The sequence below is a fragment of the Schistocerca piceifrons genome, chromosome 3 (genome assembly GCF_021461385.2).
Source record: "Schistocerca piceifrons isolate TAMUIC-IGC-003096 chromosome 3, iqSchPice1.1, whole genome shotgun sequence".
Classification (NCBI taxonomy): Eukaryota; Metazoa; Arthropoda; class Insecta; order Orthoptera; family Acrididae; genus Schistocerca; species Schistocerca piceifrons.
Genome location: NC_060140.1, coordinates 770,817,001 through 770,841,868, shown reverse-complemented (window position 1 = coordinate 770,841,868; position 24,868 = coordinate 770,817,001). Strand labels below are relative to the sequence as shown.

The window sequence follows — 24,868 nt, the reverse complement described above, 5'->3', positions numbered from 1 at the left end:
GGCAGGCAAAGCATTACAACGAAATATATGATACAGGTGTACATTCAACTTGTCAGGCAATAGGTAAGGGCCTAAAAGCACTCCTCCCATGATTCCAGCCAAAGGGTTTTTGCCAAAGCATGCCACATTTACAACAGGTGACATGTAGGTTGTGTTCAAACCAGTAACTGATGTGGTGGTTGAAAATACCTTCATGAGTGAAGCTAGGTTCATCAGTCCATATCATGCTTTTTATAAAATATTTGTTATCTTCAACTTGGTGCAAAAGCCATTTACAAAACTGTACGCATCTAATGCACTCTTCTGGCAGCAGGTGTGAGAGAATGTGAAAGGATAAGGATGCAGTTCTTCATAGTACAACACTTCAACAACCAGTTTTTGAAATATCTGAACTGCCTTGCAGTGTCACAGGTGCTTTAATGAGGTGATTGGTGAACAGTTTCAAGAATCACATTCTCTATTTGTGGCATGCGTTTAGTCCTTGGATTCGGGAAGTCATTGCTCCAGGTGACAGAAAACAATCTTATCAGGATGGTGGCTTTGATGGTAACGTGCAGCATGCGCACGAGCAGCAGCAGCAGCAGCTTGGTTAATGAATGCACCCAGCACTAAAAGCATATTGATATATTCGTCATTTGTGTACTCCATTGGGAACCTGCCCTACAATAACTAGACAGGACCAGTTATGGTTGTGGATTGCATGGTAAGCAGAGACATGCATGCAGTTTAAAGGATCCCACTGTCATGTGACAGGCTACTGACATATGACAAAATGACGTCCTGCTTACAAATGAGGAGAATTAGGGAAGGGACATCTAAAAAAATAAAAAAAAGGAACCTGACAAGGATTCAAACCATAGCTTCATGGTGAACGCAAGTCTGCTATCCCAGTCATCTACTCAATGAGCTACAATGGCTGGTGTGGTATTGTGAGGTGATACATTCCTCTGCACATTCCGATGTGCTGCATGGTGAACAATGTTGCCAGCTCCTCATTTTCATACATGTATTTTCAAAATTCACCCAATCTGATTTTTCTAGATGGTCTTACCACTACTGAACACTAGCTTTCCCAACGTCCAGACTCAAACCCACTACCTCATTCCTCATACACTTTATCAATTTATCCTAACCCACAACTACTTCTCCTTTCAACGAAAGGTATGCAAACAAATCTGCAACACAGCCATAGGCACCTGCAAGGCACCCTGCTACACCAACCTGTTTATGGATCATCTAGAGGAGATATTCCTAGCCTCCCAAAACCCTTGTCTGGTTCAGGTTCATTGATGTCATGATCTGGACTCACGAGTCAAGACATTCATACCCTACCTTCACAACCTCAACACCTTCTCTCTCTTTCACTTTGCCTGGTCCTCCTCAACCCAGCATGCTGCCTTCCTCCTCACTGATGGCTCAATATGCACTGTTGTCCACATTAAACCCACCAAACACCAACAATACCTACATACCGACAGGTGTCATCCCTTTCACATCAAAAAATCCCTACCATACAGCCTTGCCACCCAGGGACAGCATATCTGCAGCAACAAGAACTTCCTTGCCCAGTATGCTGAGGGTCTCACTAAGGCCTTCACAGACAGGCGCTGTCCCCCAGACCTTGTCCACTAACAAAGTTCCTACGCAACTTCCCCTCAAAACCCCAACTCTTCCACCAGCCCCAAGAATCAGCCACAAAATTCCACCAGCCCCAAGAATCAGCCACAAAAGAGTGCTCCCCTTCGTCACTCAATACCACCCTGTCCTGGAATATTTGAACCACATGCTTCGCCAGGGCTTCGACTTAGCTACCTCCATATTGTCCTAGTCATCCCTACACCACTACCAATTCCGACTGCTTGCCACAACGGTCATATCCCTGTGGAAGGCTCAGATGCTAGACTTACCGAATCCACCCACCCAGCACTTCCCGTACCGGTCCAGTCAAAAGTTTATCTTACTCCATCAGGGAACAGGCCACCTGTGAATGCAGGTATGTCATTTACCAGCTCTGCTGCAATCATTGCACAGCTTTTTATATTGGTCTGATTACCAACCAGCTGTCGACCAGGATGAACAGCTACTGCCAAACTATGGCCAAGAGCAAAGTAGACCATCCTGTGGCATAACATGTAGCTGAATTAACATGCTTGATTTCAATGGCTGCTTCACTACCTGAGCTATCTGGATTCTCCCTTCCGCCACCAGCTTTTCTTAACTGTGATAGGAATTACCCTTACAACACATTACCCGTAATTATCCCGGCTGCAACCTATGGTAACATACTGTTCCCACACCCTCCACCCAAGTTTCTGACCCCTCTGTCCTACAAAGTCCTCCTCATGCTCATCTCCCACCCTTTTTGTCTGCTGCCCTCAGCCAATGCACTCACCCATCCTTCCCTGCTCCCCTCCTGTTTCAGTCCATTTTCCCCACCGCCCTGCCCCACAACCTCCTGACAGTGCACCTGTTGGCACTCTACACTCTGCACACTCTATCACACAGCTCTCCTCTCCCCCACCCATACACTGCCATCCCTTCCCCTTCCCTGTGCCCCCCAGATTGCTGCTTCCATCCCATGTGATACCTGATTCTGGCCCCAAGATACTGGAGTTGGCGGTCATGCGTGCGTGAGGTGTGCTTGCTTGTGTGAACGAATGGTATGTGTTCTTTTTTTTCTGACGAAGGCTGCAGCCGAATGCTTACGTGCAAGTGTCTTAATTCTGCCTGTCTGCAACTTAACATGTCATCATTATGGTAAGTAGCAATATATCTTTTCCTACATTGTTGATTTTGCTAGATAAACTGGATCAGGATTCACAGGCTGACATCCAAGTGCAGCATTTTTTCCTTCGTCCTGTATGCTGCTTGTTCAGGGTCTTTGGGATGAGTTTCTCTAGCAATGTTGCTGATGCTACCAAAGGTCTTCCTAGTTTCTGGAAACTTTCAACCTCAGCTGAAATGATTCTCACACACACACACACACCACCCTTGTTCCCATTACCATATTCACCTCAGGTGTATGATCACTGTTATACATGAAGAGCCAAAGAAACTGGTACACATGCCTAATATTGTGTAAGGCCCCCTTGAGAATGCAGAAGTGCCACAATACGACATGGCATGCACTCGACTAATGTCTGAAGTAATACTGGAGGGAACTGGACCATGAATCCTGCAGGGCTGTCCATTAATCCATTAGCGTATGAGGAGGTGGAGATCTCTTCTGAGCAGCACATAGCAAGGCTTCCCAGATAAGCTCAATAATGTTTATGTCTGAGGAGTCTGGTGGCCCCATATCACACCAACAGCACACATCCCACACCATTACAGAGCCTCCACCAGCTTCAACATTCCCCTACTGACATGCACAGGTCATGGATTCATGAGATTGTCTCCATACCCATACAAGCCCATCTGTTCAATACAATTTGATACGAGACTTGTCCAACCAGGCAACATGTTTCCCGTCATCAATGGTCCAATGTCAGTGTTGAAGGGCCCAGGAACATATTCTGTATCTTTCCACCATTTTACCAATTGGTTTGGTACACGGGCGCACAAATGGTCTTGTTTTCGAAGGAGAGCCCCAACATTATTCTGTAAGCATTTCAGACATGATGTCGAATGGTCCTAGCAAACCGAAACGCTGTTGTCTGTTCTCCTTGCACCAACTAATCAAAAGCAATCTGCCTCAGATTCATGCAGGCGCACTGCAGCGCCACGAACCGAAAGCAGCTAGCAGCCAACAAAGGCACGCTATTCTTCACAGTACCAAAAAATGTGGTTAGAGTACGTAATACTGTTCAAATTTTGCTGACCATGTGCTTCCATGAACGCATGATAATGATAGAATATTGACTGTGATGTGGAAACTGTCATAAATGTCACACTATGTCATTTTATCCTCATTCACATCAACGTCGTGTTTTGAATTTTGCGTTTCGGAATTTGAGTTAGGAATGGAGTGTAGTACCACAGTGCACAAATCCAGGTATGGAAATACCCAAAAAATTCATCATTTTTTTTGTATCCTGTCGTTCCTTAGTTGCTCCAAAATTCTTGGAGGTATGTTCTGTTAATGCACGTCTATGCAACTAACTGAAGGCAGTTTGTTTATTGCCATACACGTTTTGCTTCTTTTATTCGAGAAGATGCTTTGCAAATAAAAGAAGCGAAATGCGTATGGCAGTAAACAAACTGCCTTCAATTAGTTGCATAGACGGAACACATCTCCACAAACCTGAAAAATTGTTTAAGAGAGTGTCAAAGAATAAGAACGTGCATAGAATGTGGTTGTAACTCGCTCCTAGAGATCCAAATGATGAGGTAGCCTACTTCCCTATATGATACATCAACAATTTGGTTCATAAAAACAAAATTAAAAAATGCCTTTTCGAGGGCGTGTGGCGAGTGCAACCATAGAATTTCATTCTAGTTTTATAACACGCATCTGATGAATCAAAATGTTTCACATATGGTGGTACAATCTAAAAATATTGTGGCAGGAATTTTTCATCTCTGTCTACCGCTGTTAAGGATTTGATCACAGATAAATACTTCTGACAAGCTAAAGTATAAAGACGATTGCTGCTAGTTTCATTCACAGTAATTTAAGTTATGCTCTTAGATTTCTGTCTGACCACGCACTCAGAAATTGCTACGTATTCAGAAAATAATGGTGAATTATTTATGACACGAAAAAGTATAATGTCACTGTCAGTTCTTTCACGCACAGCAATGTCATCTTTAATTTCTTGAACAAATGGAAGTCACGAAATTGAAGATACTGAGAAAGCACACTCTTACATATAAATAACAATGAATATATCAGAAAAATGCTTAACTTTGATGATTAATGAAGGCTAAGAACGTGTTACAAACACGAAGAGGAGAAAAAACTTTAGTATCCAAAGGTATATGAACCTACAACCTTTGACATGGCAGTTTGTTGCCTTACCCACTATGTTACCAGCCCTCGCTTACATGTAGTGCTTTAACACACAATTCCATTCAAGAGAAACGCAGGCTGACTTTGTTGCCGTATGACGTGCGCTTAAGCCATAAGTGCATGAAATTTTGGAAGGTTTCGTCTATCAGGCTTCGCAAAATTCCTTTATATTGTTACTTCAAAGTTTTAAACGTGTTTCGATAATTAATAAGTAAACTATTTGCGGGAAAATGTACACGAAGTCACTAGTAATTTCAGCTAACATTCGTGTGATACATGTAAGCAGAAATTTAATGATTTTTTTCAAACTCTTAATTACGTAAAAATAACAGATATTTTGTGAGAATATTGACAAACTGTTTTTCTTATGTTATAATCATTCACAGTAACAATACAAACCATATTTCTAACATAGGAAAATAGTCTATTATAAACTCACTTTCCACCTGGACACGTCCTGGTGATTCTTCGGTAACACAATCACTAAATCCGACACTCAATATTTTTAAAATAACAAATTCTAGGTGTAAAGAAATCACACTGAATCGAATGAAAGGGCCATACTGAAATCCAAAACCTCTCGGTACAGTTGTCAAAAAACTGGCTGGAGGACCGATCGATAACAGGTCTCAGAAGCTTACAAAATAGTAACTTCGGATAAAGAACCGGAAATGACATCATTACCGAGACTAACCTACTGCACCGATCGGTATGAACGATACAGAACAGGGCCCCAGGTGAGGCATAAAGCTTCGTGTCGTGCAGTCATCAAGGGTACACGAGTTGGCCTTTGGCTCCGAAAGCCCATACCAATGATGTTTTGTTGAATGGTTTGCACGCTGACACTTGTTGATGGCCCAGCATTGAGAACTGTAGCAATTTGTGGAAGGATTGCACTTCTGTCACATTGAACGATTCTCTTCAGTCCGGCCACAGCATTGTTGGAGATTTTATGTTTTACCGAATTCCTGATACAATACGCTCATGGAATGATCAAATGGGAAAATCCTCAGTTCACCGCTACCTCGGAGATGCTGTGTCCCATCACTTGTGCACCAACTATAACACTACGTTCAAATTCACTTAAATCTCGATAACCTGCCACTGTAGCAGCAGTAACTGATCTAACAATTGCGCCAGACACTTGTTGTCTTATATAGGCATTGCCGACTGCAGCATCATATTCTGCCTGTTTACATGTCTCTGTATTTGAATACAAAAGATTATACCAGTTTCTTTGGTGCTTCGGTGTAGCTACTGAATACAGACATGTTATTGGGCAGCAGTGACTTATTTTTAAGGGCCTTTCGGAATGCATCCATTGCTCCTGCTTTTTATTTCCATTCAGAGTTCAGCTTCCATTAATTTATCATTTGAATTCCTTTTTTAAAACCAGTAGCACTTCTTTGTACCTGACTTTCAACAAGCAACAATAATGAGTAAGAACTGGTGTATGACATGCAAATATCTACTTGCTTTCATCTAAAGCATAAACAAAATATAAGGCTGATAATTTTTTTGTGTCTAATGACTAGTAAATAAATGTGAAACCTATAATTTTCACAAAATGTTGATATCAGAACACCACCGCAAGAACAGGAAATGTTATTGGAGGAAAACAGTTTGAAATACAAATACTCCTAAAGAAGATTCATGAAGTGAAACTGATGATCACACATTTTCACACACAGTGTATTTTTGTAAAATATTTGCAGCAACAATCTTGTTTATCATCATTATTACTACTATTATTGAGTAATTTGGATCGAATCAGTGTTGTTCAGTTAAAAATATATGAAACAACCATGTTCACAAGTTTTTATGGTCATAGTAAAGCTGTCTCTTTAGAGATATAGTACACACTTTGATAGAGATTGGGAACGGAAATTGGACATGTAGGGGAACGGAAATTGGACATGTATTTGGAACCAGGGATTATTTAAGTATGCAGTTTCAGGATATCTAAACAATAGTCAGCCATGTGGTTAACAGATGCCATAAATTGAAAACACACAATTAGTAAGGAATTCATCAACAGGTAAGGAATTCATCAAGACTGAGTGAGCCATGAGGTGAGAAATATCTGTGGTATGTTGACAATGCATGAGAAAGCAAATGAAATTGCATCTTGCAGAAACTGTTAAGTTCCAACACATCTAAATCAAACATAATGATGATGATATATGCCAGACTGGAAGAAGAAGAAGAAGAAGAAGAAGAAGAAACTGTTTCTATGAGACCAATCACAAGAATAATCTGAAAAGATTTGTATTAAGTACACAGCTAACTGTCAGCCTCTTTTTTTTTCCCTTGCATGTGAAAATGACAGTTGATTAAAGTAATGAAGTATGAGGATTTATTCTCATAGGCAGTTGCCTGCTGACACAAAATGCTTAAATGTGTACAGTATATGTAACTCAAAGATACTAATTCAGAGGAAGAATACCAATAATGATAGATATTATTTCAGTTACAAGCAGAATAGACAGATCTGTTGGTTTCTCTTAGTAAGTGGACACAGTTCCGCACATCTAGCCTAGTATATTAAGGTCTGTATTTTCTCCACGTAGATAACATACAATGACACATTTGTTAGGAAAATATTAACATGGTTAAAAGTATTATTAAAAAAATTTATCTTTTATCTCCTAAGAAATAGTTCTTCACAAAAGAGGGGCAGGTGGAGGGGGGGAGGGGGGGGGGGGGAATGTGGGAAGGAGGACTAACCAGATGCAGATTATCCTGAGAGAAAGAGGTGGAGATAGAAGTATGTAGGCAAATTTGTTGATAAATTACATTAAAGGGCACACTCATCTCTACAAACATTTTGTGTTGTTGCTATATCTACAAGTTTTTTCTGCTGATGATAACCATTTAAACCACTTATCATCTTAAGTGTGCAGTAGGCCTACTGCTTAAAAGGCTGAAATGATGGGTGGGACAACAGTAAAAAGTAACCTACCATGTTATCAATAGCAGCTGCTGCATCTTCGGCTGCCTCAAATTCAACAAATGCAAAACCTCTATGTTTTTCAGTTTCATAATCAAGAGGTATCTGAATGTCAACTATATCACCAAATGGAATGAATGCTGCATGCAGAACTTTCTCGTCAACTTCTTCTGCCAAACCACCTATAAAAGCAAATACATAAATCATAAATTAATGACATTATACTAGAATCAGACAAAAATTTTTGGAGAAGAATTAAAATTCTTGTTCACAGACATCATCTAGTGTATGTAAGTCACCAATACGTGTCTCACATCACAATTATCATTGACATGTAGAATCCACAATCAATTATCAGTTACAAGACCACTGTTATCAACAAGAACTGTTTACAATGATAATACATCTATAGAGTACAGACAAAGTACATACAGATGTGGTACATTCTACTACTTCAAAAATAAGCAAATCCCAAAGCCAGCAACAAAGTACAAAACTTAAATGATAAATAATTGCAGGAGGACGGAATCAAAATAGCAACCTACTCATTGCCAGTCAGACAGCTATGCAACCACTTTTCTGATAGCCTGACCATCTGAACAGGCGTAAAAATCCATACTAGTTCATCTGGGTTGTAGCTTAAAGATTGATTATGGGCGTTATAACATCCACAGTCCTTAACTTGTGCATCCAAGGCCCACATGCATGCCAACTGTCTTGCATCTTCATTTGGGTTGTTAAGTTGTTTAATCCAATAATATTCAACAGTATTGGGTTGAAACACAAACAAAGTATCCATTTTTGTTTCAGCTCTCAACCACGTATCTAGAAAAAAAATGCATGAAACTTCAGTGTCTTATTTTGTTGTGTTGCATGTGAATGTCATGACAAGCAGTATTGTATCCTAGTCTCTCTGTTTGATGTCCACATACACTGAGAGCATATCAGTCATTTTATTAAATTATCTGGTGATGCCTTCATCTGCAGATGGCAAGCAGTTATCATCCTGTGCACGATTTGCAACTTTTAATTACTTTTGTCACTAGCGTTGACTAAAATACTTTCCCATAGTCATAACTCACTACACCTGGAGTTACATGCTTCAAAATTATGTCTTCTGGAATAAACCTGGTGATTTCTGGAACTTCAGCAATCGGTGCAGCCATAATGACAGCATAGCAAATGGCTCTGAGCACTATGGGACTTAACATACGAGGTCATCAGTCCCCTAGAACTTAGAACTACTTAAACCTAACTAACCTAAGGACATCACGCACATCCATGCCCGAGGCAGGATTCGAAACTGCGACTGTAGCGGTCGCGCGGTTCCAGACTGAAGCACCTAGAACCACTCGGCCACACCGGCCAGCTGACAGCATAGCAAGTTAGATACTCAGTCCAAAATATTATCCATTAATTCCTTTTTACTGAACTGCAAAATCTCCTCAAGAGGTCAATTTTAATCTGATGAAGTTAGTGCAGGACAAATTAGTACCAGATGTTCTGGGGTAAGTGAGGCACATGCTCCCATTGTTGGCATTCTCTATAATGTCCTACAAAATATCTGACAGATAAACACAAACCTGGCCAGTGATACCTGTTTCTGACTTTATCAAGGGTCTTTTTAAATCCCAGATACCCTGATGTTAAAATGCCATGAAAATACATAAGTGAAAATACATTAGTATGACTAGCTGCAGAAGAGTTATGAGACAAACAACAATTTACTTCCCATTGGCTCAATATTTCTTGTAGCCCATCTGTTAGTCTGAGTTGTCAATGGAAATGTTTTTCCTTCTTTAAGTCTTCCATGCTCTTCTGCGATGTTGGACCTTTCCTTTGTTCAACTACCAATGCTCATTTGTGCAGCAATGTCTGGCATACTGCCAGATCTGCAATGGTAGTCTGTAATTTGTGTTTGTGTTCACTTTTGTAAACTACTTTGATGCCATATTCCTGAACTTTTGGTGCCTAGTTTGCCAATGGTCCTGAGAGATCCTTTGGGCTTGTCAGCCAGCATAAAAAATGTTTGTCAGTCACAACAGCCATATAAATAGAGTCAGAACTTCGAACATACTCTGGAGGCATAAGCAATCACTTTTTAAGTGCCCTCCTAGATTTACATTAGAACTGCACCGCTCCCGTAATAATTACCATCAGACTATAGTTCCCTCTCAGAATTCTCATCAAAAATGCTAGGACTACTGAAGTTGTCAGTGCCACTTTACGATCACAAAAAGATGTTCCCTGATTGTGGGCCCAAGAACATTTGGCATCTCCCTGCAAAGACCTTACAGTAGCTGTGCCTTGGAACTGAAAACTATTATGAAGCATCTGTAGTAGAAGCAGATTCCTGGGAAGCCTCTCACATCACATATGTGATGAAACATTGGAAAATCTGTTATGGCTCTTACCTTTTCAGAATCAGGTCAGACTATGCTTCCACTAACTACTGCAGGTGAACGAAGATTTTTATTTCTTGGCTGATGAAGATGCATTTCTCAAATCCAGTCGTAGATCTGCACCATGGAAACACTTTAGCACAGTTGACCAGTGGTTACAATTTTAATAAAAAGTCTTCAATAAAACAACAGTGTCATCCATCCAGATAATGAATACATATAAACCATTCAAGATATCAAATCACGTTTTCCATGATGCTTTCAGAGGTAGCTGAAGTTTTGTGCAGGCCAAGCATCATAACTTTGCACTCAGAGAGGCCATCAGGTGCTACAGAAGCAGCCTTTTTCATGTCAACCCCATCAAAATTGATCAATCCGTAGCTAGTCTGAATATCCATAGTGGAGAAGTAATTTTCTATACCTTCATACATTCCAAGGTGACATCCATTTGTCACAATGGATACATATCATATTTGTGATTTTGTTCAGCAATTGGAAATCAACAAAGAAATGCTATGAGCCATCTCTCTTCTTCACAGGCAATATTGGGGAGGACCATGAACTTTCTGATGGCTGTATAATGTTGTCTAACACATCTTTTCCACTTCAATCTAAATTATCCATTGTTTAGATGGAGACTGTGGGAATGACTGTGGCATACTGGACAGTGAACTAGACCTGGATACAGCAATGGGCTTCATTCTGCTGTAGTAATTGTCTACCACTGCTTGACATGAACAGACTGGCCCTGCTGCCTGATGTTTAGTACTGTAATAGTCATCAAACGATCTTCATCCTCCTCTTCATTAGTGTAGAATGTGCCAATGGCCTTACCGCAGGGGTAACACCGGTTCCTGTCAGATCATGGGAGTTAAATGCTGTCGGGCTGGGCTAGCACTTGGATGGGTGACCATCCAGTCTGCCGAGCGCTATCGACAAATGGGCTATACTCAGCCCTTGTGGAGGCAAACTGACGAGCTACTTCATTGAGAAGTAGCAGCTCTGGTCTCATAAACTGGCATATGGCCAGGAGAGTGGTGTGCTGACCACATGCCCCTCCCTATCCACATACAGTGACACCTGTGGCTGAGGATGACATGGCGGGCAGTCAGTACCATTGAGCCTTTGTGGCATTTATGATGGAAATATACCAGCATGTTGTTCAACATTCTCCAAATGTCTATTTCTCTACATGACACCCATGGAACTTGCAAGGCAACAAGTTGTATATGTGTTTCTGAGAACCTTGGATGTCATCTGACAGTTATGGTATTATTCCAGGGTTTCTGACTAAATATTGCTCAATGCCAGTTCATCTTGAAGAGATTGGTATGAATCATCAACAGACTTCATTCTGGTGGGATTCGACAGTTAAATAGTGTCCCTTATCAAAGGTAATAATACCCAGATAGTATTAGGACCAGAAAGTTCATTGATACTGGAAGTAAGCAACAATGAAATCCTAAATGAAGACTAGAATACACAGGGTGAATCAGGAGGAAAGGTACATGCTTTGAGGGATGATAGTATTAGTGATTCTGAACACATAAAATGAACGTTTGTCCTCTTCCTAATGTTTTCCAAGGACACTAATGAAAGCAATGGAGAACAGGACAGATGCATGTGATAGTATATAAAACATTGTGATCTACTGTTTTGTTTGACTGTGTACATCCCCACAAAAGACATCCAAAATGTGTATCGTCAACTGCAATTTCTAAGAACTTTTAGCATATTGCAGCCCAGTTAGCAACTGTATTAGACTAATACGTTGATGAATTAGCCTCAGTTGCACAAATTTTCTGGTCTTTACCAGGTTTTGGCTAAATTAATCTAGCCTTCTTCAGAAGCATAAAATTACTATAACATGCCAGAGTAAGGCACAGTCAACATTAAAATTAAAACCTATAACTGAAGTCCAGCCCCGGCATCTCTTCACCACACGGTCGGTCAGCAGCGGCAAATACGTTGGCCAACGTATTTGTCCCAGATGATTGTGGGGACTGCTCCCGAGGTAGGTGGTGCGGGAGCAACAGGGAGGGAAGTGTCCCTCACCATCAAGGGGGTAGATGTTGTCTTCTGACTCTGAGAGCCAACTGGAACTCATGGAACTGTTCTTGTAGTGGCAGCATAAAAGGAGGTCATAGCCACAGGATGTAGGCAATCAAATTTCCTCTTGGCCTCAGCATAGGTCAGTCAGTCCAGGGTCTCGTATGCCATGATTTTCCTTTCTCACTGTAAAATCCTGCAGTCTGGTGAACAAGGGGAATGATGCACTCCACAGTTGACACAGTTGGGAGGCCGGGCACATGGAGTATTGGGATGGGATGGACGTCCACAATCTCGACATGCGATGCTGGAAGTACAGCGGGAAGACATATGGCCGAACTTCTAGCATTTAAAGCATCGTATTGGGGGAGGGATATATGGCTTCACATCGCAGCGGTAGATCATCACCTTGAACTTCTCGAGTATGTGTCACACTCGAAAGCCAAGATGATGGTACCGGTGGCAACCTGATTATCCCTCGGACTCTGATGGACGCACTGGATGAAATGAACTCATCGTCACTCTAAGTTGGTGCGCAACTCATCATCAGACTGCAAAAGAAGGTCGGTGTGGAATATAACACCCTGGGCCATATTTAAGCCATTATGAGGCGTGATGGTAACGAAAACATCCCCCAGCTTGTCACAAGCGAGTAATGCTCGTGACTGGGCAGAGGATGCTGTTTTCATCCAGATTCACCCTGACTGTATTTTGGACAAGTCCTCCCTCTCCCCAAACTTGTCCTCTAAATGCTCTACAAAAACTGAGGCTTCTTTGAGAAAAAGGAGTCCCCATCAACTCTCATACATACGAGGTACAAGGGAGGATAATGTTTGCTGCCATCCTTAGCATGGCATTCCTCCCATGGTGTGACCAGGGAGGGGAACGATTTAGGATCACACTTTCTTGCATTGTACTGAGACTTGGAATGCTTAGAGACTGCTGGCATTTGATCACCAGCAACTGATGACGTGGTACACTTCATCACGCATCATCCACCCTGATGCCACCCACTCCAACCAGTGGCACTCCCCACAGGCGCCACCCAGCAGCAGGATGGTCATTGCTGGGAGTACCGATCCCCAGGGCGACAGGCATCTACTCCTTGGCATACATGGGGAGTTAATGGCGCAGACATCAGCAGTGATCCTTGTGTAGTCAGGGGGCTACAACCAAAATGGTACATTGCAGCCCCACCACAACGGACTGGCTACCGTGCTGGATACGAGATGCAAGGAATTCCATGGCCATCATCGGCGCAGAAAACGACACTGCATACTGGGTGGAGAAAAACGCACCCAGGAAGGTGTCCTCGCTCAAGAGATGGAGGATGAGTGGGACTGCAATGCCACGATGAGAAAGTGGGCTAAAGATCTCAAACAGGGTGTGTATGTGGACAAGGAAAAAAAATTCCTGGATTTTTCCCGGATTTCCCGGTTGAAAATACACTTTCTCCCGGATGAAAATACACTTTTTCCGTGTTAAATGACAGTATACTTTTCCTCGGCACTGTAAAACTTATCAATCCTTAGAATGTTTATGGTTTTCTAAACAGACGTAGAATTTACCGGCACTTTAGAAAATGAAACCCAGGGGGAAAAAACACGTTTTGGAAAGATCTTTGATGTGCAGCAACATGTACGCTGCATTTCTTCGTTTTATGGAGGTATAAATCCGAATTCCACCAAACACTGCATGTTACTTTCCGAAGCAATGAAATCGAGATTGCAACGCGCTTTTGTAAGCCAGTCATAGCTCATGTCACGTGATCTCGACAGCTGATGACAGTACAAGACACGTAGTGTAGTCAACCAATAGCAAGATCACTCTTAAGTAGCGCGAACACACAAAAAGAAAAGTTAATAGTTTAAATAAGTACACATAGTTTTGATAGAAGAAAAACAGCTTTCACAAATAATATTGGTCTCTAAGATTAATAAGCTGCAAGAGAAGCTAAGCTTCCACATATAATGCTGATCATTTTGCGCGTGTTACACTTTAAGATACATGACACAAATGTGCCAGTAAAATTTTTAATAACAACGTAAATGTCTGATCTTCTGAGCTCTAAATTATTCTAGATGGTCGTCCTCAAGGAGTTGATTTTTACATGAGAGTCAAACGCTCTGTGGTTTAAGAAATTCATCGTACATTCTCGCACATAGTTCATCTTGCGTAAAAGGAAATTTACTTCGAAAGTAACACTTTTCAAACCATCATTCGCAATATTTTCCCGTGACCTGTTAGAAACTGGTTCGTTTCAGCAGTTGCCAGAGAGCGCCAGATAACAGGCGTCACCGTGCCAGCGCAGCTACGATGACGCAGGAAGCCCGTATGTTCGTACGTGCGATCTTGCATTATGTCATAAAAGAAACAAGACATCAAAGGATACTTCAGGAGCATCGTAATTTCGTGAACCATACTAAAATGCTTAACATGGTTAAACTGCACAATCGTATGTCCAGATTTGGATGTAAATTTTCTAGAGTACCAGTACTGTATTATCTCATGTTTGGTTCTTTATTATGGCATAATGTCATACGAGCTAGAAGATAGAAAACGTGCACTTGAAATGCAGCGAATAGTTGAAACTAGCCAACAGTGTGAGATTAAACACTTCGTTTAAAATAAACTGGCTTCCTGAGCGCAAAATATTAATAAAAGCCCAATCTCTTTAGCAAACCGACAAAAATAACTTCATTGTTCTGCAAGGTGATTAATGCTTGATTGTCAGAAAGGTGGAAATAAAACCTGAAACTAACAACATATTTTAGCTTTCCGTAATTATGCGAACATATTTTAATTTATTTGGTAGCTCCCGGCCACAGAAATCCGTTTTGTGTTCATTTAATGTGAGAGCAATAAACGAAGAGGAAACAGCAAAATCACTAAACGTAAACACAGGTCACGTGGAGACTACCCACCTCCCCACTACAACTCAGACTGCTCTGTGCATCAGCCCTGGATCTACGATATTTCCGAATCGGAGCAATTTAGATAGTGGCGCTCAGCCACACATCTGTAGCCAGAAGCGGGAGAAGGTACTAGCCATAGGCGCCTCAGCTGCGCATGCGCAAGAGCCCGCCCGCAACTGCTCAAATGAATCAAATGTAAACAGCTGTCATGCCACACTCATCGGAGGCAATTTGTTGTTGGGAAGCACTGCATATTCTTCCTAAAGCCTTTGACACACTTTGGTTGGCAGACGCTTGTATTAGCACTGTGTTTCGTTGTATATGGTGCAATTCCTTTGCCGCTTAAGTTTTATTTTCATTTTTCTTCCTCTTGTTAATGTTTTGTTGCTGCAATATTATCCTGCAGATGTGGAATACAGTAATACCCTTTGTTGGATTATTGGTTCTTACCAGTCAAAATAACAAAAATTTAACTGGTAACTAAAACAAGGAAAAGTTCCCGGAATTCCAAAAAATTCCCGGGATTTTCCCGGTTTTCTCCCGGACGAAAAAATTCCCGGGTTTTTCCCGGATCTCCCGGGTCGTATACACCCTGTCAATGCACGATGCACCATGTAAGATGGTCTTCCCCAATTGGCTTGCTCTTTGGGAAAATTTTGAAAAATGGAGGTCAAACCCTACAGGGGACCATTACATAAAGGCCAAAAGGTGTGAGACTCCTTTTAGTCACCTATTATGACAGGCAGGAATACCCTGGGCCTATTCTAACCCCGGGACCTGCAGGTGGTATCCGAGCAGAGAATGCTCCTATTTATACATGTACATCATGCTGCCAAAACCTTAAATGATAAAAAAATTACAGAAGAAGAGAATAGAGCCAGTGACCCACACACTGCCAGCCAGCAACTATAACTGCTATCACACGCAGAATGACGAACGGCATGCAGCAATGTGATTTACCCAATCTTGTACGCTATCTCTGTGTTTAAGTCTCATTACTTGTTACATAGTATCCTGAGGATCCATTTTGTAGCTTCCTTTAGAGTTCTCTTCTGTCTGGAAAGTAAATCCAGATGGGGAAATTGCCACTGAGTGGAAATCACTGCCAACTTTCTAATCTGTAATATCCCTTAGTGCAGGCAACAGAAGATAAGGCTGATGGCTGAGAATCACCTTGTGGCAGAGCTGAAGTGTGTTGCCAAACCTGTTTCTAAAAGGCAGATATCTCCTGATACAATGAGATTCTGAATGACTCAATCCTCGGGGCAGGTGCTCCTGAAATTCCATAGCACATGAGGTGCGTAAAAATTCTCAAAAATTTTGGAATGGCTAGAAAAGGTGTCTAATTAGGGTTATGAAAGCCTTTTTATTGAGTGCATACAGAAAATACTGTGCATACAACGGGTTTTAGTGATGTGCAGATGGCGAGAAGTATTGCCTGCAAACTGGACGTAAGTGGGACAGACGACACATTGCCAGTATTACTAAGGAATAATGCCCCCATCCCCCGTATGTCTTTCATCACTAAGATCAATAATACTGTGAAGACAGTAAGCTCTTAGCACAATGACATCAGACATTTTCAAACGTATCTTCTACAGACAAAGACACAGTGGTTTTTGCTGTGCCAGTAGTTTCAGCTTCATGACATAAGTTCTCAGTCCTTTCAACCTCCACTGAATTATAGGAGCTGTGGATCAGTGAAGGCTTCCTTTTCCCCCTATCTTTCCGACATGGTGATGAACAATTAATACATTTTGGTAGGTATGAACATAGTCCATTTCCTTCATGTGCCTCACACATAGCTTCCAAACCTTTGGTTGGTTGGTTGGTTTAAAAGTAGGGGGAAGGGATCAAACTGCTGGGTCATTGGTCCCTTGTTCCGAATAAAACAACGCCACAAGGGTGAGAATAAAACAAGCGAGACTGACAACACAAAACGGAGAGAAAGGAAAAACCACAAGAACGAAGGAAGGGCAACAAACACTTAAATGGACAAAATGGGTCAAGAAAACCACGGAAACACAAGAAACAGGTAGAAGAGATTAAAACGACTAAATAGATTACCATGGCTGGCTGACCATGAGAATAAAAGGGAGAAGCCAGCCACTCTACAACACATTAAAACGTCTATGCTAAAAACACTAGGGTGGAAGACACAGAGGGACAAAGTACATGTGCTAAAACTTAGATCAAATGATAAAACCCACCTCCACGAATAAAACATAAAACTAAATCAGCCGATGAAGCATTGTCAGATAAAATTAGCAACGAGTCTGGTAACCGAAGATTTTGTCGCAGGGCAGACAAAGTAGGAAAGTGCATCAGAATAAAGGCCACTGTCAACCAGGTGCTGCATCAACAATGAGACGGGTCTTCACGGCGCAGGAAGCAGCAGCGGGTTGCCCGAGTGTGGGCAATGCGGAGCCGGCAGAGAACCACAGAGTCCCTGCGAGAAGCCCGCATGGAGGACTGTCACACATTCGTAGTCTCCCTAATGGCACGCAGTTTGTTGTTTGTACTGAGACTACACCATTCCATCTCCCATAGCAAAAAAAGCTGGCAGCGTAAAAATGAACGCAGGTCAGTTATTGGAATGTTGATCTCCATAAGCGGTTTCATCGTAGCCTGTTTGGCCAGCCTGTCAGCAGGCCTGTTGCCCGAGATACCGACGTGACCTGGGGTCCAGACTACCGCCACTGAACGAAAGGACCATTCCAGGGCATAGATAGACTCCTGGATGGTCCTACCAAAGGATGACAAGGGTAGCACTGGTCGATAGCTTGTAGGCTGCTCAAGGAGTCAGTACTCAGGAGAAATGACTCCCCAGGGCATGAACGGATGTGGTCAGGAACACGAGATAAAGCCACCAGCTCGGCAGTGAAAACACTAAATCCATTGGGCAAGGAATACTGCTCAATGTGTCGTCCATGGACATACGTGAAGCGGACGCAACCATCAGCCATCGAGCTAGCGGTGTAAACCACTTCATGTCCTCGGTACATGTCCTTTCGGCCATGTGAAAGGTCCAAGAGAAGCCACAGCCTAGGACTGCAAATGGACTTCAAGTATAGGTGATAAAGGAAAGGACTCCACTTCAGACAGAAGAGATTGGATGCGAACAGCAATTGTAAGCCCTGACCTGGCCACCGATGCGGGAGATGAACCGCCGTGGATGGGAAAAGGAGACGGTAATTTGGATGCGCAGGAGAACTACGAATGTGTGCAACATAACTGGTGAGAAGTTGTGCGTGCCTGACCTGCAATGGAGGGACTGCAGCCTCTGCCAGGACACTGGTCACCGGACTCGTCCTAAAAGCTCCCGACGCTAGTCGAATGCCACAGTGGTGCACTGAGTCGAGTAAACGCAATGCTGAGGGTGCCGCCCAACCATAAACCAGACTCCCATAGTCAATGTGGGATTGAACAAGGGATCCGTAGAGCTGCAGCAGCATAGAGCGATCTGTGCTGCCAGCTCTTCCACTTAAGCTGACATACGTGAGGAAGCCAAGTCAATCAGGCATTGAAAACCAGCCCTAAAAATCGATATGTCTTCACTACAGTGAGGGGATCATCAGCAAGGTAAAGTTCTGGTTCCAGGTGATCGGTACGATGCCAACAGAAGTGCATAACACATGACTTTGAGGCCAAAAACTGGAAGCCTTGGGCTAGAGCCCACGACTGCGCCTTTTGGATGGCTCCTTGTAGATGCCACTCAGCAACACCAGTACTGGTGGAGCTATATGAAATGCTGAAGTCGTCTGCATACAGAAATGGTGAGACGGACGGCCCTACAGCTGCTGCTAGACTATTAATGGCCACTAAAAATAGAGATACACTCAATACAGAGCCCTGCGGGAACCCATTCTCCTGGATATGGGAGGAACTTTGGGAGGCACTAACTTGGACGTGAAACTATGAAGCAACAGGAAATTTTGGCTAAAAATCAGGAGTGGGCCTCACAGACCCGACCCATATAATGTGAAAAGGATATGATGTCGCCAGTTGGTGCCACACACTTTTCCTAAATCAAAAAAGACAGCAACAGGGTGTTGGCGTCTGGAAAAGGCTGTTCAAATGGCAGACTCGAGTGAGATAAGATTATCAGTGGTTAGAGCGACCCAGGTGGAAACCACCCTGGCACGGAGCCAGTAGGCCACGTTGCTCCAGGACCCAACCCAACCGATGACACACCATACGTTCCAGCAGCTTACAAAGAACGTTGGTGAGAGTGATGGGTTGATAGCTATCCACATCAAGCAGGTTTTTGCTGGGTTTGAGTGCTGGTATGATGGTGCTCTCCCGCCAGTGAGATAGAAAGACACCATCACACCAGATCTGGTTGAGATGACGAAGAGATGTCGCTTGTACTCAGTTGAGAGATGTTTAATCATCTGACTGTGGATCTGAACTGGCCCAGGAGCTGTGTCGGGGCAATGTGCAAGGGCACTGAGGAGCTCTCACTCTGTGAATGGGGCGTTATAGGGTTCACTGTGGTGTGTAGTGAACAAGAGGATTTTCCCTTTTATAAGTTGGCAAATGCAGGCACAGAGCCTGTAACGCCGGAAATGCATATCCTTCAATTTCCATCTATTGCACTGCATTTTTTTTTTCTTATTTTGTTACCTGAAGATATAACATTTCTGTGTCTTTGTATATTGTAATTGTTTTACTATTTGTATATGTTTATGCATTTATGTCGATGTATAATTGGTTTGTTTTGTAAATATTATTTGTAATTTTACGCTGGGTCTGGCCTAGGGAAAACTATGCTATCGAACGATTACATCGATAGGTCGTGTGGAGAACAAAAGTGTTTAGGATCTTTGGTAGTGTTAACTCTGCCGCGTGGAGCGCGGGCAGAGCGGAGTCTGGCTGGAGTAGTGCGGTTGAGCAGGTGTGTTGTGTGACGCTCCCGCGAGTTGCCGCGCTTTCGGGGTTTGGCAGCATGTAATTGCGCTCGACTTGCTATGACAGTTTCTGACACGGCGTCGCGGACGGGAAGCATTAGCTGGCGCACATCAAGAGCCCGTTTCGTCTGGTGACAGTGTCGAGAAGAAGGCGCACCAACATCCAGCTTCTGCAACAGCGACGGCCGACAATGAGTGACTGTCGCCACCTCCTCGATCGACGGCTTCAAACCTTCAATCAACCAACAAGGAAGACTGGAAGCACGTAAAGGTTTAGAACTGTATGGCAGACCTCAGCTTTTAAAATTGTTGCATCACAAAATTACAGCAACTTAGCATGAACCTTTGTTGCTCATTGTCCCAATTGCATTACCAAGCAGGGTCCCTTCCTTTTTCGGAATGAACCCGAGTGTCGTTGAAATTCAAACGCCAGCATCATTCGATTCCACTGCTTTAATTTCAAAGTTCAATTAAGGTATTCATAGCTGGCTACAATATTTAGATTACACAAGCACAAATTATGAGTGCGAGTTTTGTTACCGTATTTTAGCTTACCTGTGACTGCAGCTCAGCTTGGTGCGTACTAAATTTTACTATTGTTAATTGTTCAGAATCATTTAATTCAAGTTCAAAGTTAAATCTCTTATTTCTAAATTGCGTAGATTCAAGTAGCTTTTGAAATGATTGTTGAGGTAGCCCAAGACTAACCGTATTTTACTGAATTTCGATGTGCTTCAGAAACAAAGCTCACTATTAATTTCAGTCACTAAATTAGCTTTCAAATTTCCGGTTATATTAATTCTTTTGCTAAATTAAGTCAGAGTGTAGCGAAATTTATTACTTCTGACAAACTTTCAGTTTTCACACTACACATGTCAACCTTCAGTTGCCATGCTTCTAGTGCTAATTATATGTGTAATAACCTTTCTTTTTCAGTTACTATAGTAATTGTCCATAGGGCTGGCGACCGTAATTTCCCCCAAATCTCAAATATCTAATTACCGCCAGTTAATTGTTAACATAACGGCCGCACATTTACTTTCTTTATTAACTTTACCTCTTTTCAAAATTAATTTCCACCAGTTTCATTTGCATTTTTTCTTTCATTTAGATGTAACCCTTTCCTCCCTCTTTACCGACAGATTAACTTCGGTGACGATTGCTTTTCCCAAATTTCCATTAGGTACACACGGTTTAATTTTTCATTGTCATTAAGGTCGATAAGTGAGGGGGAGGTTACAAGCCATTTAAAGGCTATGAGGTGCACCAGGGCAGGGTGCCACTTATACTGCTGTAGAGCTCGCTGACATTCCTTAATTGCCTCAGCAACTTCCGGCGAGCACCAATGGACTGTCATTCACCAGGGCACCGTAAAGAACAAGGGATCGTGTTTTCTGCTGCAGAAACATTGCAGTTATGTGCTCAACCACCACATCGACGTTACCATGTGGGAGAGATTCAACAGTGACAGCAGAGGTGAAGGCTACCCATCTGCCTTGTTTAAAGGCCATCTGGGTAGGCGTCAGTGGGCCTGACCCCGGGACAGTGAAAGGAAGATGGGGAAGTGATCACTACCACACAAGATGTCAGGTGCTCTCCAGTGGATAAATAGGGGAAGGCCAAGACTGCAAACCAAGAGATCAATGGCCAAATATGTGACATGTGCCACAATGAAATGTGTGGGGTCAACTGTATTCAAGAGGCAGGCACAGGTCGAGTTGTGACAGTAAATTTTTGACATCTCTGCCTTGGCCAGTAAGCACGGTGCCACCCCACTAGGGGTTATGAGCGTTAAAATCTCCCAAAAGTAGGAAAGGTTTAGGGAGTTGATTAATCAGTGCAGTCAATGCGTTCAGGGGTACTGGGCCATCTGGAGGAAGATATACGTTGCAGACAGTTAGTTCCTGTGTCATCCTTATCCTGACAGCCACAGCTTCAAGAGGGGTTTGAGGGGGCACAGGTTCAATGCATACCGATTTCAGGACATAGACACGAACTCCATCTGACACACTATTATACTAGCTACAGTTCTTGTAATATCCCCTGCAGCTGTGAAGGGCAGGGGTCCGCATTGCCGGGAACTAGGTTTCCTGGAGGGCAATGCAGTTAGCAGGTGTAAACCTTAACAGTCACCATAGTTCAGCCAGGTGGTGGAAAAAACCGCTGCAATTCCACTGGAGAATGACATTATCGTGAGACTAGGAAGGTACGAAGTGCGCAAGGAGGCAGGTTATGCCTCAGGGTCACCTGCTGCCACCGATTCAATATTTCTATCCATTCCTGTTGTGGATGAGGCATCAGTGAGATCCAGGTCCTCAGGGGATGCTGAGATCTCCACACATCCTCAGATGCAGAACTGATAGTGAGTGTTAGTGTTGGGGCCACCACAGGGGCCTGTTTCTCAGCAGACTTCTTCTTAGTTGCTTGCTTTCTCATTTCTCTTTAGGGGCTTGTTGGGAAGATTTCTCTGAAGCAGCTTCAGGCACGGAGGAAGACCGTGAAGCTCTTCGTCCAACATCTTTAGGCTCCTTGAGCCACTGGTAAGTGTCCGCCATGGCATTAGTGGAGACCTTGGGAGAGAGGGCCCCAAGGGACCCCTTCCGCACGATATGGGCCGGCGATGCCGTTACTTCTCTGTCAGGGGGCAGGGGACCCATGTCCCTTGCGTTTGGGGGGGGGGGGGGGGTGGGATCTAGCTCCCAAGTAGGTGCTTTGGGAGCAATGGAGGAAGATTTGCCCTCTACCACCAAGGGGGCAGATGTATTCGGGTGGCCCTGAGAGCCCACTGTTCATGGCACAGAGTGAGGAACCACTGGCACTTGGGACAGTAATGGTGACGCAACTGCAGCATATGTCGATGTCAAGCGAATGGGGTGTAATCTTTCAAATTTACATTTAACCTCTGTGTAAGTCAATAGGTCCACGGTCTTGTACCACAGGATTTTCCTCTCCTTTTGGAGTACTGGGCAGTTTGACGAGCAGGGGGGGGGGGGGGGGGGGGGGGGAACTGGTGCTCCCCGCAGTTGATGCAAGTGGGAGGAGGTGCACATGGAGTATCTGGGTGCAGTGGACGTCCGCAGTCTTGATATGTGGTGCTGCAAGTGCAGTGGGAAGACATGTGCCCGAACTTACAGCATTTAAAGCACCGCATAGGGGGAGGGACGTATGGTTTAACGTCACAATGGTAAACCATCACCTTGACCTATTCGGGCAATGAATCACCCTCAAAGGCTAAGACAAAGGCGCTGGTAGCAACCCTGTTTTCTTTCAGTCCCCTGTAAACGCACCGGATGAAATGAACAGCCCGCTGTTCTAAATTGGTGCGAAGCTGACTGTCAGACTGCAAGAGGAGATCGCAATGGAAAATGATCCCCTAGACCATGTTGAAGCTTTTATGGGGAATGGCAGAAACAGGAATATCACCCAGCTTGTCACAGGCAAGTAATGCTCGAGACTGGGCCAGTGTTGCTGTCTGAATCAAGACTGCGCTGCTTTGACTCTTGGACAGTGCTGTCACTTCTCTAAACTTATCCTCAAGCTGTTCAATGAAAAACTGTGGCTTACTAGTTAGAAAGGAGTCACCAACAGTTCTGCTACATATTAAAAACTGAGGCGAATATAGCTCTCTCAGTTCTGCTGCCCTACGTTCCTCCCATGGTGTAGCGAAGGCGGGAAACTATTTAGGGTCATACCTGTCAGCAATGTATTCAATCTTGCCTTCTTAGAGACTGCTGGTGCCGTATGGTCACCAGCAAGAGATGATACAGTCAGCTTCATTGTGGGTCATCCGTTCTGATGCCACCCACTCTGATCAGGGGCTCTCCCCAGGGGTGCTACCCAGACACAGCAAAGGCCAACTGGAATGATGGCCGTTGCTGGGAGTCCTGATGCCCCAGGAAGACAGGCATCTACTCTTTGGCATATGTGGGGAGTTTACAGCTCAGGCATCAGCAGTGTGATCCCTGTCTTGTCAGGGGGCTACCATCAAATGGGTACATGATGGTCCCACCACAACAGACTGGTTACCGTGTTGCATATTGGGTGCAGAGAAATCCAATATTGTCATGGGGGCAAAAGAGGACAGGAGACAGCGGAAGAAGATAACATACCCCGGAAAGTGTCCTTGCCCAAATAGTTGAATCACAGGTGTAGATGCAAAGCCACGACACGAGATTCAGGAGATCGAATCTGAGGGCACTATGGATAACTCTTGCACCACATAAGGCGTCCTTCCCATATGGCCCACAATTCTGTAGAATTTTGAAAGTGGCAGGCCAAACCACAGAATGGGACCTGAACTCATGGGGCCAAAAAGTGTGAGACTCCTTTTAGTCCCCTCTTACGACAGGGAGGAATACCTTAGGCCTGGACCCACAGGGGTGGGGGGCGAACTTTAGGGATTTAAAAAATTCCATAGTGTTTGATACACATGGTCTAACAATGAAGGTGATACACCTAACTACGAAGTACTACGGTAATACAAGGAAGCTGAGTATTAAAATACAAACCACAGTTTTTTCCTAGTTAGTTATTTACTTCCTTCATATAGTTCTTTATCTCTGAGAAGCCCAGATTTGGCCATACTTCTCCTAATTCTTGGAGGTCAATTTCCATTATATTACTGGAATTGCAGGTGTTACAGATTTCAGTTACTATATGGCAGTCACCTATTTTTTTGGACCCTGAAACTT

General features: G+C 43.3%; 1 protein-coding gene across 1 annotated transcript in view; it reads right to left on the bottom strand.

Moving 5' to 3' along the window:
- The window catches only part of LOC124788011 (peptidyl-prolyl cis-trans isomerase E), a 72,222-nt gene that overhangs the window by 27,631 nt on the left and 19,723 nt on the right, over window positions 1–24,868 (bottom strand). The window contains exon 2 of the mRNA XM_047255057.1: window positions 7,914–8,083. Within this exon, the coding sequence (XP_047111013.1) occupies window positions 7,914–8,083 (170 nt within the window). The remainder of the gene's footprint in view (window positions 1–7,913; window positions 8,084–24,868) is intronic.